This window comes from Centruroides vittatus, unplaced genomic scaffold (assembly GCF_030686945.1).
Source record: "Centruroides vittatus isolate TY-2023 unplaced genomic scaffold, ASM3068694v2 contig_393, whole genome shotgun sequence".
Classification (NCBI taxonomy): Eukaryota; Metazoa; Arthropoda; class Arachnida; order Scorpiones; family Buthidae; genus Centruroides; species Centruroides vittatus.
The window spans coordinates 1,217,953-1,236,037 of NW_027122209.1; the positions used below are offsets into that span (position 1 = coordinate 1,217,953).

General features: G+C 26.7%; 1 protein-coding gene across 12 annotated transcripts in view; it reads right to left on the reverse strand.

Moving 5' to 3' along the window:
* LOC136976074 (MAP/microtubule affinity-regulating kinase 3) overlaps positions 1-18,085 on the reverse strand; it is a 132,418-nt gene that overhangs the window by 37,838 nt on the left and 76,495 nt on the right. For 11 of the 12 annotated variants that reach the window (XM_067271279.1, XM_067271276.1, XM_067271268.1 and 8 more), the window contains exons 12-14: positions 16,696-16,795; positions 16,331-16,366; positions 213-325 (exon numbers count right to left, since the gene is read on the reverse strand). In XM_067271279.1, coding sequence (XP_067127380.1) covers positions 213-325; positions 16,331-16,366; positions 16,696-16,795 — 249 coding nt within the window. The remainder of the gene's footprint in view (positions 1-212; positions 326-16,330; positions 16,367-16,695; positions 16,796-18,085) is intronic. The other variant, XM_067271271.1, reaches the window with a different exon arrangement.

Here is an 18,085-nt window from a genome sequence, read left to right on the forward strand (position 1 = left end):
CTAACTAATTTGTCAATTTTTTAACATGCCTCTATTTAGGAAACCCGCTTTATTGTACAATGCTCTATTTAGGAAATCTGCTTTATTGTACAATTTGGCTTTAATGAACACCCCTCACTCAAATGAGTCTGTTAAATCAAGATTTTACCATAATAATTCACTTAAATAGTTATTATATATACACATGTAAAACTAACATTTTGAAAACATACCTCGGTAGGTCTTTTTCCAAGTAACAAATAATTAGCCATAATATCATCATATTTTTTATTTCTAAGAGAATCTTCTATTTCATCTCTAGTGTATCCCATAGACATTAAAATTTCTACAATATGATAATGTTGTAATTAAAAATAAATACATTAAGAATAATACGTATTATTAATAAAACAGTTCAAAATAAATAAAATATTTATAAAAATTTATACATTTTTCTGTACAACAAAATAAAATAAAATAAATTTGCAAAGGTCAAATCAATCTGCATCAAATATGTTCACAGATTTGTTGACAATACTACTCATAGTACTTAAATAAACAAAAAAAAATAATAAAATAAATACTTTTACTATTATTTAAAACATCTGACTCTTCAACAAATCAGGAAACATTTAAGGGTAAATTTTTCAGAAATGAAGAATGTCTGTTTGTTTACATTTATCAAATTTATTAACATTATCAGTTATTTAAAGGCTTCAACACGAAACCAATTTAAGTAATTTATTCCAAAAATATATTCATTGTATAAAAATATTTTCAACATAATCATTTGACTTTCAATTTTTATACATATATATTTGAATTTACCTTGCTATATTATAGATAGATAAATACAACAAAATAAATTGCTGGATTATTTGCAGATATTTTTTTAAGGCTGTAATTTTAAACTATTACATAACTTTTCACTAAAGAGAGATAATGCTGTCTTCCTTTAGTAAAAACTTATATAATTAATTAAATAAACTATAACTCCACAACTGAACTAAAACTACAAGATAAGTTTTAATAGAGTATGTAAACAATCATGTCATAGCTTTCAAATACTTTCAAGTTTTCAATCATCTTCTGGTAAACTAACAAAAATGTTTTTCCTGAAGATTTTTTAAATTTTATTTTGTATTGAAAAAAATGTCTGAACATTCTATTTGGGTTTTGTTTCTCGTGAAGATTGGTGAGATAATGCGAAACTACTCTAAAGCTATGTAACAGTTGTTTGTATATTGCATTAAAGCATATCTCAGTTTTAATTAATTAAAATTAAAACTTTAAAAAGCCTGTGAATAATCCAGAAACTGTATTAATAATAAAACATTATATATTAAATCAAATTTTTGTAGTGATGCAGTAAAAAGTGTTTAGATTCACTAAAATCATATGTAGTACATAAAACTACATGTTAAATGAATTTTTGAGAAATAAATTAAAAAACAAAAAATTAGTAATTTCATAAGAAATCTTTTGTTAAAAAAATCTTTTAAATTAAATCTTAAGCTTAATTGTCCTACTATGTAGTTAGACTACATACAATCAAATATATAAAAATCAGAGAGACTTACATTAGTTCAGAAAAATCTGTCTGTATAAAATAGTTTTTCCACTGAATAAAATCATACTTATTTCAGCTGTAAATAATATTAAATAGCTATTTTCTGGTTTAAAATATTCATAACAAGCAAATACATTTAGAGAATGTTTGATTATGCAGAAGTTTTTATATATATTTTAATACCAGAGTATGACTATTTAATATTATTTGCATTCTTTCTTCACATGTAAGATTCATTTAACGATTCAAAAAAGAACATCTTAAATATATCAAATAAATGAACAAATTTTAAATTGCTTTTCTTCACATTCCAAAATAAACACTTGTTTAAATAATACATGTTATGTAATCATTAATTGTTTTCTTTCATTTTGTAGTAAATTAACAAATATAACATTAGTTCAGATGAACTCAATGAATAAAACAAAATCTAAGGAACAAAATATTTTTAATAACTTTCTTAAAAACAATACCTATAAGAAACATATACTGAATAAACTTAATATAGATAGTGTGGAGTATATGATTTTACTTATATATTAGTAGTCACATTAATAGAATAAAATGTATAAAAACTATTTTTTTTTTTAAACTGTATTATTATTGCTTTAATTAAATAAATTTTTGTGAGGAAACATAAGACAATTTAAGACAAATTTTAAAATTTACATATTCATTCCACATACCATATTTCTGTGCATATAACAGCTCTTATAACCAAATGTAAGAGTGAAGAGCTTGTATATGGAGAAAAATTGGCATTATAATCCACAAGAACATAAAAAACTCACTATTTTCAAAAATTTTTTTATTAAAGTCTGAAGCATTTTTATTATTTTGTATTTTTTAATAATTGTAACCACAGAAATGTCACTTAATATTACTCTATCAGTACATTTACATTTAAGTTACAATGACACAGAAGTACAGCATTCTTGTAAGCTAGGTATGCTCTTATTAGCAAATCAACATGTGCATTTCAAAAATGCAAAAACAAGTAATTTTCACATGTAAAAATGTGCTCTTATTTGCACAAAATTATGGTATTTATGGCAGACTAATTATTCTGAAGTAAATATAAATTGTTCAACAGAAACTTTAACTTGCTCAAACATACCTTTTTAGATTTAAAAAAAATTGTTTTTGAGAATTTTTAAAGATAAAATAATTTTTCCCTAAAAATAATCAATAATTTTGAAATCATATAATACAGTGTAATACAAACACAATATAAACGTATTATATATGGGTTGAAATTTTAAATTAGATGTCTTCAAGAGAAATCATAATTTAATCATCATCTACTTATTTGAGAAACATTACATATAATAAATTTCGTTACTTTTCATCATGTTTAAAGGTTTTTAAACTTGGTATCACATTAATAACAAAATCAAACTATAATTCCAAGATGAAGATGGCTACATAGTCAACTGAAGATATTACTTTTATTTAGTGTTAGGTATTTGAACTAAGCAATTGTTTGATTTATTTCTTTGTATCATACTTAATTACAAATTAGTTTTAAATATGATAAAATCATACATAATTCAGTATATTCTAAATCACAAAAATAATCTTACAAAATGGTAAATTTTTACAAGAATGTATGTTAGTCTGTCCCTTATTTTCTGAACTCAAAAGTTTTGAACACCTATCCACCAATTTGTTTCCTTTCACTGAAAAACATGTCCTTAGTTAATTTCTCAGAGATTGATGAATATTAATCGATGCTAATTTGATGTCAATGTGTCCAAAACAAATCAGGATGTACCATGCTTTCCTCAGGGCTGGACCGGTCATTATAAGTGGAGCACTGTCTGTGTTCAGTTTCTGGTCATGTTAGACACATTTGTGTGCCTTTATACTAACATTATAACATACAAATTACACAGTCCCAAGAATAGTGTGTTTTAGATAGGGAATGTGAAACACCAAATAATCAGAATCAAACTGCCATCAAATAGACAAGTGCTAGCTGTTTTATTTTATAACATATGAGAGATTAAGCTAATTCTAAGTGAGTGTGAGAATCTTATAGTTTGTGAGTGTGTGATCTTTTGGGAAAAAGTGAGAAGGTTATGCATCGACCTTGATGGGTGGGAAGAGCAATTTATTCCCTAAAAATGTTTTTCCTAAAGTCAGAACTTAATCTATCAGAGAAGAGGAAGCTTTATGTGATAATTCACTTAAGTGCAGTGTAGCTGTAAATGCCAAAATCAAGATCTCTGCTTTTTGAAGTTGTTAAAACCATGTGAAGTGATAGATACAACCATTTCTACAGCAGCTTTAAAGAAGCATGGTCAAACTTGTGGTATTTATCCGAAGTTCTCCCCCTCTTTGATAATGACATTGACCTTCAAACCAAAAATAAAATGTTGGTCAATCTGGGCAGAGAACATCAATGTTTGGAGAGGAAATTTATTCCTCTGCATGAAGAAATGGATGGCAAATTATTTGGTAAGTTTAATTTCTTTTTACTAAAGTAAAATACTTTTATTTACCTTGTTTCGTTGATTTTTTTCTCATTTTAGAGAAAACATTTAATGACTACCAATTTGAATTGGTAGTCATTAATTGTTGGTAGTAGAGGATTCTTTTCTTGACAACAAATGGATACAAATTTTCTCCAGGAATGTTCTTCAATGTGGAAAACAACACTTCATATTTAGCAACCCAAAGGACAGTTAACAGCTGTAAATGATTCTGCTGAAAGATCTGTTAAGTTATTGTAAGACTTTCACAGATTAGTGACTGTGAATGAAGAACAAAAGGAGTTTGCATTGCATTGTGTAAAAGACCATCAAAGGCTAAATCCAGATTAAAAAAAGAAAGTATGCTCAATAGTTTCTAGTCTTGTAATTAAATGTTATAGACAACTACTATATCAAAAACATAATAAAATGTTATATTTCCTAGTTATTGATTTTTTTACTGTTGCTTAATATCCCCTACATCAATCATTCCTTGTATTCAAGTTTCATGCTCAAGTCAGCATGAGAATGTCATCCTATAGAGATGAAACTTCATATTTGAGTAATTCTGACCAAATGTAAAAAATTTTGACAAACATTTTGACAAAAAAAAATTATCATCAAAATAAGGGACACCATAATGTACACCATTTGTCAAAAAAGTTCCAGGTCAAAGCTCATAAAAAATAGAAAATTGCAATTACCAAGTAATGATCCTAGCTCCTGTCAAAGTAGTCCCCTCGGCTATCTATACACAATTGCCAACATCTCTGGAGGTCTTGGAAGCAAGCAGAGAAAGCTTCAAGTGTGATGCTTGTTAGCTCATTTGTCACAGCCCATTGGATGTCTGCGATATCTTGATGAAACATCCCTTTCAATTGCTTTTTCACTCATGGAAACAAGAAAAAAAATCACATTTTTCTGACAAAGGGTTGCAACTGAAAAAAACATTTTGTCAAGCAACTGAAAGGGACGTTTCGTCAAGATACTGCAGACATCCAACGAGCTATGACAAATGAGCTAACAAGCATCACACTTGACGCTTCCTCTGCTTCTTTCCAAGACCTCCAGTAACGTTGGCAATTGTGTATAGATAGCCGAGGGGACTACTTTGACAGGAGCTAGGATCATTACTTGGTAATTGCAATTTTCTATTTTTTATGAGCTTTGTCCTGGAACTTTTCTGACAAAGGGTGTACATATGTATGTACAGTACAGTACATTCTTGAAAAAATTTACATATGTCAAAGCTTTCATTTACTTGAATTTTTATGCATAAAATTTCATATTTCCACAACATTGACTTTTTCACTGGTGAGTCAGTTCGTGACTCCCAAAATTTGACAGTGCAACTATCAGTACTCCATATCCAGTATACAAGAGTATGGGATTGAGAATGCAAATATTGTATGACAGTGACCAACAATATAACCATAGCTGGGCTGCCCTCCATTGAGTAAAGGTTAAGATGTGCAAAATTTGAGCAAGTATAGGCTTACTGGATTGGCTCTGCAAAGTCATAACCTCATTGACAGGTAAGCAGGCTTGAAGGGCATGAGTCTTACCAGGGCTGCTAGATGGGCATATAGATGCCTAGATTTCTAAATTCCAGGTGAAAAATGACAAGCTTAGGCATACACAACTTTTAATGGCCAGAGCAATTGTGGGCAAATTCTGGACAAATTTTCAGTTTCCTGAAAAAATGGCTACAAGTTCAAATATTAATATATATTAGAATTTAACCAAAATTTAGTGCAAAATGGACATGAAAGAAAACATTTTTGGGCATAGGACAATGAAAAAGTCTGGTTGTCCTTATTTATAAGTATGTATCAGTGCTGTATTTCTTAACAGTTATAATATCTGCAATGTATTTCAACTTGTAATGCTGTAAAAAGTACACAATAAATGCATTTTTCAAAACTGATTGATGTGCCTCATGGATTACTTATGTTGACTTACAAAATTTTTAGGCTAACATATGCTCTGCTATCTAGATGGTAATGTGGAAATATATACAATCTTAATTATAAATAACTGAATTTTGTTCAATGTTTCAAACAGATTCCTTAATCTTATTAAAATACCCATAATAATCTCTAAATACAAAAGAATCCAACAGAAAACATTAGTTTCCATTATGTATGTACATAATTTGTTTATCATTCAATTAATCAACTGATGTAATTCATTCTGCATTCCAGGTACAACTGAACTACCTGATTTCATGTAAGTGTTATTATAATCTACTGTTCAATTAAATCAGAACACCCAAAAATAAAATTTAACATAAATTAATGAATTTATGTTGGTAGGGTGAGTATCTAGTACAATTAATTGATTACAATTTCAATAAATTGTAAAAAATTATCGGTGACAATACAAAAGGCATAAAAACAATTTGCAAAATAATACTGTTGGTATTTTTAAAAAAATTGTCTTTAGTTCATCACTATTTTTTTGAGTTTTATGATACATATCTGAATATCTGAAAGATAAATATGAACAGAATATTAAACACCAGTTTGAAAAATAATAGCATTGGAGTGTTAGATGTCATGAAGACCATTTGTATTGAGTGATTTGAAGATTATACCTAGTAGATTCTGAAGCTCATCGACATCTTCAATATTTAATTCTGTGACCAATCTTATCTTACAAAGTAATTTAAGTCTAATCTCCAACTCTTCAAATTTAACTTTATTCTACTTTATACGCTTATAGTCATATATTTAAAATGTATCATCTCATAACTTCTATTATATGTTTTATGCACTATAAAAAATGTATATGCAACATAATTTCAAGTTGTCTAGAAACAGTGTATAATATAGTGAACAGTTGTACCATAAACTTTTTATTATATTTTATTTCTTTATTACTGAAATTGCTGACATTATAACAAAATTCCAACATTATTATTATATTTAGTGCAAAAACCTAAAATTTCCAGAAATAATTTACAAAGTTTTATTTGTTTCTCATTAATTTTGTTATTGAATTATATTTATTAAAAACATCAAATCTTATAATCTCACATACTCTCTCTTATACTCAATTGATGAATCTCTCTATTATACTAAAATGTGTGTGTTTCTATATTTGTGCATCTAATGTCTTATATTAAAAATACAAATATAGTCAAACTTCTAATATAATGAAGTTGCTAAATCCTGAAAAAATTTTGATATAGGGAAATTTCATTATACGGAAATTAAAATAATACTTTACCAAAAAGTGTAATGTAATTTTTTTTTTTACTTAAAATAATGTACAGTACACACATTATATAATAATAACATAATATAAATGTAGTTTTAATTTTAAGTTAGTTTATATTTGTGTGTTAAAGTACTTATAATTTAGTTTAACTACATTTTTGTAAATAAATTTAACTTTTTTGTTTCATGGAACAATTAAAAAATGTTTTCTCTTTGTAACTCTCTCTTCATACTTATTAAGAGCATTAATACTGTTTTATCTATACAGGTTCTAGCACATTTTTCCTGTAGGTCTCACATCAACTAATTTCAAAATTAATTCCCAATTTTTTATTATGGTTGATAAACTACTCACAGGAATTTCAAACTTTTCTACAATGTCTCTCTTTTATGAGCCTTTATCAACTTCCTGCAATACTAATTTTTTTAGTAATACTTACACACTAACAGTTCTTCAAATTCCAACTGGACAACTTATTAAAATAAAATCTCATTAACCTCAAAAATTAGTCCAGTAATTGTCAAAATTATCACCTTTCTAATGTTTTCAACATTCGTTAATTGTAAATCTGTCAATGACTGCATTTGGATCTAATCTCTCTCTCACTTCTTTACAACTGGTAACCACATTGGGACAGATTACACAATGGTTTTAAAAGCTAATGGCCAGTATTTCTCATGCCTGAGCTACAGTTTTACAAAGGGCTTACAGACTGATACCTGAAACTGAACATAAATTTGAACTTGACCCAGATGGAGTAATCAATTTTCAATAATTGATGATCCTTACAAATTAAAAAAATTTGTTATATCCAATTTAACTTCATTATTTATAAGCGATGTTACATATATTTTTGGCTGAAAGAGCCACGTACATTTCAAAAAATTCATTATACAAAGAAATTCACTACATACACATAATATAATATGTATAATTTCAGAATTTTTATAGGAAAAAAGTATGGTTAATATATAATGTTACAAGTAAACAGAAATTAACAAACTGTTTTTCAGTGTTAAAATACTAATAGACAAACAAGTACTTTCAATGACACATTACCAATTTCATCAGACAAATAAAATTCCACTTAGAATATGGACTATACAAATAATTTGTATATTTTATTTTAAAACAACTAATACAGTATAGTATCAATAGTTTCAGTTTATTGGGAATGAGATAATCTTGAACAATCGAAGACTTAAAATATATATACACACACAATTGAAAACAGAAGCAAGTAAAGGTATTATATAATGTAGTGTTTATGTTATTGGCAATACATGATATCTTGTACAATACAGGGTAAGTGGCAACTGTATCTGAAATTATCTGTCAATCATATCATTTGACAATGCAATAAATTGATAGCTGATGTTATACCATTAGGTGTACTTACAATTTCAGTATCTGGTGTCTAATGACATACTTGATTTGAATATTACTCAAATATGTCATTTTTATGCATTCTGGTGGATTATGCATATTTTGGCTTAATAGTAATAGTGCCTCAAACTATCAAAACTTGCATGTGTGCATGCATGTGTATATTTAAAAATTTATTATAAATAATTTTTAAATTCAAATCCATATAAAATCAAAATCTCTTTTACTCCCAAGAACAACTTACTTTAGTGTATGATGCTAAAATGTCATTGAGCAAGATGTTGACATGTATATCACTAAATAAAAAGTTCATCAGTCAATGCAAGTAAAACTGTACAAGTGATATGCAGAGATGAATTTATGATGATGCTATTTCTCTTCATTATTTAAAAGTTTTGCTAATTTTTAACAGAAATTTTTTGTGTCTTTGATTAAAGCCAGGACCTAATCATTGTTAAATGAGTTAACAGCCTATAGCAGATAGTCATCCCTGTCATGATTTTGGGATATAATAATAAATAAATTAAACTAATTTTACAGATTTATGAAATTTAAAGGCAAATCCATATTAGTAAAAATGTTATGCATTAAAGAATTTTTAACTTATTAAAATTGTCTTTATAAGACTTAAGAAATGCAATAACTGCAGTAATTTGTTGATCATCACCTTCATCAATCATTATTGCTAGAAATATCTATTGCAAAATTACATGCTTTATACAAAATAGATTTTTTGTTAACTTGCTCAAATAAAATAATAACATTACAGAATTATTCATATTCAAATATCTTCATATAAAAATATAAATGAATTATTTATTAGTTCAATAGTTCAAAAATAAGCAAAAAAAAATTTTCATGACTTCTTGAGCTTTCACTTATTTAGTATGCTGAAAATTAATATAGTGATAAACAGTCTGATCCAAATTTATAAATATTTAATCATATCAAATATTGCCAATCTGTATTACTATATTGGTTCATGTTTTTATTTTCATTAGCAACAAATTTTTATTGTGCATAAACTAGATTAACTATCAAATGTTTTGGTAGATTAAAACACTGTTTAAACAACTTGATTTCATCTCCTTTCTTCAATTTGTGTTTTTTAAAATTTATAAGTGAATAACATTTATAAATATAATGCAATCATTTGTTTTAACTAGTTATTTGCAATTTTTTTAATTGATATTGTATAAGTAAATTTTAACAAGAATTTCAACAAAGTAAGTAATGTTAATTACTTTATATTAAACTTTCTTTTATTACAATTCTCAAATTATTTTATGCTTGCAAAAATGGATTTTTTGACAAAATCCATACCTAAACTGATTAATTAATACAAGTAATATAATGACTTAAAATACAAATTGACAAGGATCAGGGTGATCGGAAAATGGTGATTGGAACATGTCTGGCCAAAATTTAAAGGGGGTTAGAGGGGACAAATATAAAAGGATTCACAGTACAATGCTTGTCTGGAAACACCATGTGAAGGTGGTAGAGGACGCTGTGTAGGGCAGTTGAAACAAGCCGACAATGTGAAAAGCTGTCATTCTCTGCTGTGATTTCATACAGCATGCAGCACTTCACGAATGCTGAACTAGCACATATCCATCTGACGTATGGAGCTGTGAATGGAAATGGGAGAGCTGCGCAAAGGTTGTACAGGGAATGATTTCCCAACAGAGAAATACCAAATCGTCAAACTTTCGAGCAAGTGCACAGACAGCTTTGCAAAAGTGGGTCCTTCAATGCCAGCAGACATGATGTGGACAGGCCTTGCTTGGCAAGAACAGTGCGAGTGGAAGAAGATGTCGTACGCGAGGTTGAGCACAATCCTTCCACAAGCATGAGAGCTGTTTCCCATAAACTGAGTGTGAGACAGTCACTTGTATGAGAGATTTTGCATGCTGAAAGTATGCACCCATACCGTTTACAAAGGGTGCAGGCGTTGATACAGGCAGATTTTCCTCTCCATGTAAACTTTTCACAATGGTACTTGCAACAGGCAGCTATACAGCCTGACTTCCCTTCATATGTGTTATTCATGGATGAGGTAACGTTCACTCGAGAGGGTGTGTTTAACAATCACAATGCTCATGTTTGGGAATATGACAATCCACATGTGACATGACCTCATTCTTACCAGCAGAGATTTAGTGTTACTGTGTGGGCGGGTATGATGCACGAATGTGTGATTGGGCCATACATCCTACCTCATCACTTGGACAGCCTGAAATACCTCATCTTCTTGCAAAAGATCTTGCCCGAACTGCTGGCCATTGTGCATCAGTGCATCCGGAGACATATCTGGTTCCAGTATGATGTAGCGCTGGCACACTTTAGCCATGATGTCAGGAATTACCTGAAAGCTACCTATCAACACCAGTGGATTGGTTGAAGTGGACCTGTTCCCTCACTGCCCACAATCACCAGATCTGTCCTGCTTGAATTTCTTTCTGTGGGGCCACTTGAAAAGCATCATCTACAATACCCCTGTGGACTCTGATGTTGATTTTGTCGCCAGATTGGCTGTTGCTGCTGAGATGTGCAGGACATGGCTGGTGTTTATGCTAATGCATGCCATTCCATGCGAAGGCAATGTGAAGCTTGTATTATGGTTGGTGGTCGCTCTTTCAAGCATTTGCTGTGACACGTTGATTTAATAAAGGGTTTGTTACATTTGTTTGTCTCTCTTTCCTTTTACCTTTCCACTTTTTTTACTGTCCAGGACTTTCACATGGTGTTTTCGGACAAGCATTGTACCACGAATCTTTTTATATTCGTTCTCTCTAACCCCCTTTACATTTTGGCCAGACATTTTCCGATCACCCTGTATACTGCATTCAATAATATAATAAAAATAAAACATTAACTTTAATAGATAATTTGTTTATTTAAATTTATCAATTAATAAAAAATAAAGCATTTTTTAAAGTTTAAATTCTGAAAGAATTATTAAGCATGAAATAAAATATTTAGCGTTAAGGATATTTGACAGAATATACTAATAATCATAAAATAATTTTTTTCTATATTTAAAATATTGGATATAGATATTTTATATTTATTTATAATATCAAAATAACTGGATAAAATTTACAAATATAAAAAATTTCATCCAATCATTCACAATTTCCTTTATTAAATTCATAAACAGTGTGTAGACACAAATTATACCTGACTCTATCTCACTTCTGCCTAATGACTACATACAATTGCACTGAAGTATATATAATTAGTAGCGGCTATTCATTTATTTGTATGCCATGCACCTTCATGTGGGTGAAAATCTTGAGTCTTATGAAAGATAATGGAATGCTTTAAAGTACAAAGTCATAAACTGTCTCAAGTTCAGTACAAAACAATTTTTTGTTTGGTTAAAATACTCAGAGAAAGCAGCCTTGAATGCAGATGACCTTGCAGAGAAGAGAAACAACGATTTCACTGCCCATTTCTTTGATGATATTTAGCCACTTTCTCTGAGTATAACTGGACAAAAAACATTTTGTACCTTTCATGAGATGCTCTATGACTGTAATTTAAACTGCTGTTATCTTCCATAGGACCCAAGGTAAGACTTGCACTCATGAGAAGAGGGTTTGGAGTGCATGGCATACAAATCAATGAACAGTCACTACTAATTGTTATATAAATGTCTACTAGGACAAATCTTATTAATAGGACTTATTGTACCAGTGGTTCAGAATGTTCCCGAATCTGAGGGAAACTTATACGGAGAAAACAAACAATCTTTATTGTTCACCTGGCATTGGTAAATAAAGTGTGTGCATGTGAAATACCAGGTGAACCATGAAGATTGTTCGTTTTCTCTGAATAAAGTTTTCTTCAGTTGCAGAAACTGAACACCAGTAAAATAAGTCCTATTAATAAGATTTGTCCTAGTAGACATTTATATAACAAACTCTATAAAATAAGGACATAAAGGCATATGAATTAGTCGTTACTGATTATTTGTACTTTAGTACAACTGCATTTAGTTATTACATAGAAGTGAGAAATAGCCTAGTGCAATGTTTGTGTTTACACCCAACACATTTTATATATATAGATTTAATTTTAAAAATTTATAAATAAAACTTTTTCTAAATTTTTTTTTAAATTTTTCCAGACATTTAAAACTGATTATGTAATAAAAATAATTTATTCCAAAACATTTTATCATCATAAATTTTTTTTTATTTTAATTTGTCTACAATATATCAATAAAATATTAAGTGAAAATTTGAATAGTTTGAGAAAAACAATAATTTCTCCAACTTCGGCATTATAAAAGAACAGATTAATATCAATTATACTAAAAATATAATATTTTTGTTGTATTAATTCTGAAAAAAATTTCAAACTGTATATCAAATTTAATTGACAACAAAAGTCCAAAATTAGTTTATTTTTTATTATAGAAAAATAAACTTAAATTGGGGTTAGTATGATAAAATATTTTACTTTGAATAATAAAAAAAGTTTAATGATTTGACTAATGAAATCCAAACAAAAAATATAATATAATTCAAATTATAAAACATTTTAAGAAATTATATTAATCTTTAAAATAATACATTATTATATAATGTATAATTAAATTAAATCCAGTACAGATGAAAATTATAAATAAATAAATAAATATATATATATATATTTATTTATTTATGAAACTAAGATTTTATAAATTTATATTAATAGCATTTTCAGTTTTTAAATATCAGATAAAATCATATGAAAAATGTATTAAAATTTAAATTTAATACCAGAAATTAACTGTATAATTATAAAAAAATAAATTTTCTTTTTTAATATTTTTCTTATTATATATATATATATATATTGTTTTATTGTTTACTTGTACTTAGTTTCTTACTTACACAATCATCTGTACAGGATTTCATATTTGTTATTAAATAATTAGTAATATTAATAAAATATATAGTAATAATTTTTACAGTTATTTTTTATATTATCAAAAGTGAAAATTACTATAAAATTTTTAATCTATATTTTTAATTAATATTAAATCTAAGTAAAATATTTTAAGATATTTACTCAAATCTAAGGTTGAGGTAATGTTAAGAATTAAAAAGAAATAGTAATAAAATAAAATAATATTGCATAAAAAATTGAAATTAATAAAGTAAATTTCAGGGTTAAAATTTAATTAAAAATTAATAATTTTATCTGGTTACAGATTAATAAAATATCTAATTATAGGATGATATCTAGTTTCCTGGGGGTTTACAAATGTTTCAGATAATAAGTTTAATTTAACTGAAACAATTCACGTGACAATCTTAAAATGTAAAAGAGAAAAATAAAATGTTTTTCATACTTCAAAAAACTGATGAACATCATATCCCAAATTATGCACTTTGGCAAAAAACTTTTTCTACTATTGAAACATTTTTACATAGGGCAAGGTAGTGAATACTACAAACAGTATCTCCTGATATCTGAATTACATCTTTATATATCTATTTTATTTTATATACATTCTCGTTCATAGTTATAAGTATCTTCTGAAAATTATACGAGATATTCAAAAAGTATGTTACAAAATTCGTGATTTCCTAATCAAATGTAAATTAGTATAGTTTGATCAACTAGAATTAAATATATTTCAAAGAATTTAGGCAATAAATTAGATTGAATCCTTTTTTAAATCAAATATTGCTTTCTGAATGTTCATTACTGCCAAATAATAATGAATAAAATTTAACTAATAAAAAGTGCTGTCACTTTTCTATTTCCCAATAATTATCACTTAATTTAAAAAACTAATTGCCAAATTTATTTACATTTCACTAAGAAATCACCACCCCTGAATATTTTATAAAATATTTCTGGACATCCTGTAAATGATTATTTCATAAACTATTTTCAAATTAGGTAAACATCCTATTGTAAATTACAAGAAACACAACTTTCTTCAGGTAACCAAAAATTTATTTTAAACCAAGAAGCCTTTTTGAGCTGCCTTGCATTGTCATCATCTCATAGACATATTATTATAAATATCCTATCTACAAGCTAAACATTAGCCTAAGGCAAGCCAATAACATTTTGCTTTAAAATAAAGTTTTTGCAATCTGAAAAAATAGAATATATCTAATATTTCTTATAATTCATGAAGAATGTTAGAATGTATGCCATCTTTGTATTATTATGAATTAAATTATTTTGTATAAATTATTTTGTTAAAAATTTTATACACAGGATACATAACAGCACACTTATTTTAATATTAAAAAGTTACCTCTATAGATGAAATGATTTAAAAAGAACAAAAAATTAAGACACTAAGACTTATAGCTAAAAAAAATTCATGAACCATAAAATCAAAAGCAATTTAATATATATCCTAAGCTAAACATTAAATATCAAAAGTCAAATATATCAAATCACTCAAAAACAAAAAGAAACTTTTAAAAGAAAATGTGTTTGAGAAATCTAATAAAAATAACATTCATACAATTGCTATAATAATAAATACTGAATATATTAAATTATTTTTTATTTTATTTTCATTTTCTACATATTATTTTATATATTTTTCTGCATCTCCTTCATATATTAATAATAATAATAAATGTTTATTCACAAAAAGGGAGAGTTTCCCTGTTAAGGGGATGTTACATTTAATAGGGAAGAATATATTAAATTATTAAGTTAATTGTAAATTAATGTATCTAGCTGTTTCTTTCATATAACACAATTTCAAATTATCTCAATAATTTCCTCTATTTTTCATTACGATATTTTACAAGACAAAAGTCAATTATGTAAAGAACACAATTGCAATGTTGCAATTGAAAACATTGCAATTATGCATATTGAACATTTTTTTCTTAATTGCATGTAAAATAATGCTTTATTCATACTTTGATAATACCAATTATTAAAAAGGAAATATTGTTAAAACTAATGTGTATATAGATAAAATATTTCATGATAGGGCAATTCTATAAAGTGGTATGCAAAAATGAAAATTTCACACACAAATTAAAAGTAAAACTTAAAAAAAAATTTTGATTTTAATTTTTAAATCATATTAATCCTTATTTTATTCCTTAGATTTAAGTAAATACATTATAAATAAAAAATAAGTGTAGCATTGGAAAGCAAAACCTCTAACAATCAGTAGATCTATGCATTTTAGGGTGCTGTACAATATTTTTAAATAATTAACAAGCAAATTTTATAATTTTGTTAATAATCAACTGTTAACAAAAATTTTAAAAGCACAATTTTATATTCTTTTACAGAATATCATCTTCATGAAAAAATTTAAGTAAAATTATGTAATATTTCTGTATTTATTCAGTATATCTAAACATTAGCCAGGCAGGGTTAGTTTATAAAGCTCATAAACAAATTAAAAATAATAAAAATAAATAAATATGAAATCTTATATAATACTTACCTTCAGCTCAATTATTACTAAAATAAGCTTAAATATTTATGAAAAATTTGAATAGCTCAAACTACTTGTACAAAAAAATATTTGCACCCCTTTACTGCATGACCTCATCAATTGGTAGAGGTTTATCTTCTAAAAAAATTATTTGAATTTCAATTTTAGAATTTACAGGTCATAACTAATAATGGATTTCTAATAAATTATATATATATAAAGTTTTTATTTCATTGAATATAATCCTTACAAATAGTAAAGAAATATTACTTATCAAGAATTTCCCTGCAGAAAATTTCTTGGTTGCTGCAAAAAACAACCAAAATTGTAGATGTTAAACTAATTTTAGAAAATGTCTATTCCTGGTCAGAAGGTATGAAATAAAATTATATAGATACATATTATATATTTACATATTAAAAAAAGAATAAAATAATAATTTCTATAACAACCTAATAATAATAATAATATAAAAAAATAATACAGACTTTTTACAACCTCTATCAAATATCAGACCCATGCAGTAAAGGGCATACTTATTTGGATAAACCAAAATATTTATTTTCATGCTAATTCTAACTGTAACTTATAAGAAATAACAAGCAGAATTTTTATCAATCATCATTCAATCTCACCTATTCTTCTACTGTCACTAAAATCTGGTTCTGGCTCTGCATATGGACGTAATTCATCATCTTCATATGCAATATTCATCCATTTATCCTTCATGATGGTCTGCAAAGATAATTTTATCAACAATATATTTGTAATTTTAAAACTTTTATTAATTTCCAGTAATTTATTTCTAATGTAATTTAAGTAGTATGAGTAAATTTATCTATCTATAACTTTTTTTATTTAATGAAATAATATACAGAAAGTTGAAATAAAGAATTAATTTTCTGAAATGCCTTTTCTGTTTTCTTGTTTAAATCTTCATGAATTTTAAAAAATCATGTAATTCATACATTACATTACAAACAATATTTAAAATCAAGGTAATTGTATAAAAAAATATATTGTAATTATATTTTCTATACACACTTCACTTTAACAAGAATTTCCTCCTATCACTAGTCTGCAGCAAAATCAATAAAAAGTTTATTTTTTTCTTTTAACAAAAAATTTTAAAAACTGCATAAGTATATTAAATCTAATGAACAGTTATTTATTGTAACATTGTCATGATACAGGGCTGCAATTTTTTATCATATTTTTAATTTATTTAATTTAAAATATATGCTTGCTACCTCAAATTAGTACTGTAGTGACTTGCCTCTGTACATCATGCTCTTCCATTAGCAATCAAGTCATGCTGGTCATCTATCTAACTCTTTTCGGGAAAATTTTTGAATTGAAATAATGTGACTTATGATTTACATCGTAAGTTCATATATAGTTAATTGGTTTGCTGTCCCTGAGCTTTCCATATATGGTCTTGAATTTCATTTATCTAATAATGTTCTTGAGATTAAGGAAAGACAGACTGATGACAGTGGGAATTTAAAGATCTACAACTTTTTCAAATTGCAGCCCAATATATTATACACCATTGGTTTTGTATCTGCAATGCACAGCTATTTTATGCTAATCATATGTATATAATATGATGGTTAATTATTCTTCCTTAGATTTTAAAAATTTATTCCAAGTAAAATGAAGCTTAATAAATGTAAATAACAACCACAAAACTAAATAATGTAGTTAAAATTCTGAACAATCTTGAGTGATATTTGATTTATAAAAATATTAATGTTCATAGACTAATTTAATAAATAAAATAAACACTAATGAACACTTTGAAAGCCAGTATCCATTTTTAATTGCAAGTTATTGGTTAATTTTAGATAAAATTTATCAAGTTACTGTTTGTTATTACGTTACTGTTTATTTTATTCTCATTACTTTATGGCATTTTCTATTTATTTTATTCATAATGCATTTTGTTATTTTGAATTTAATTTTATTCTGTAACGCTTATAGCAATGTTCTACATTTGAATCTGATGATAGCTACTAAAGTAGC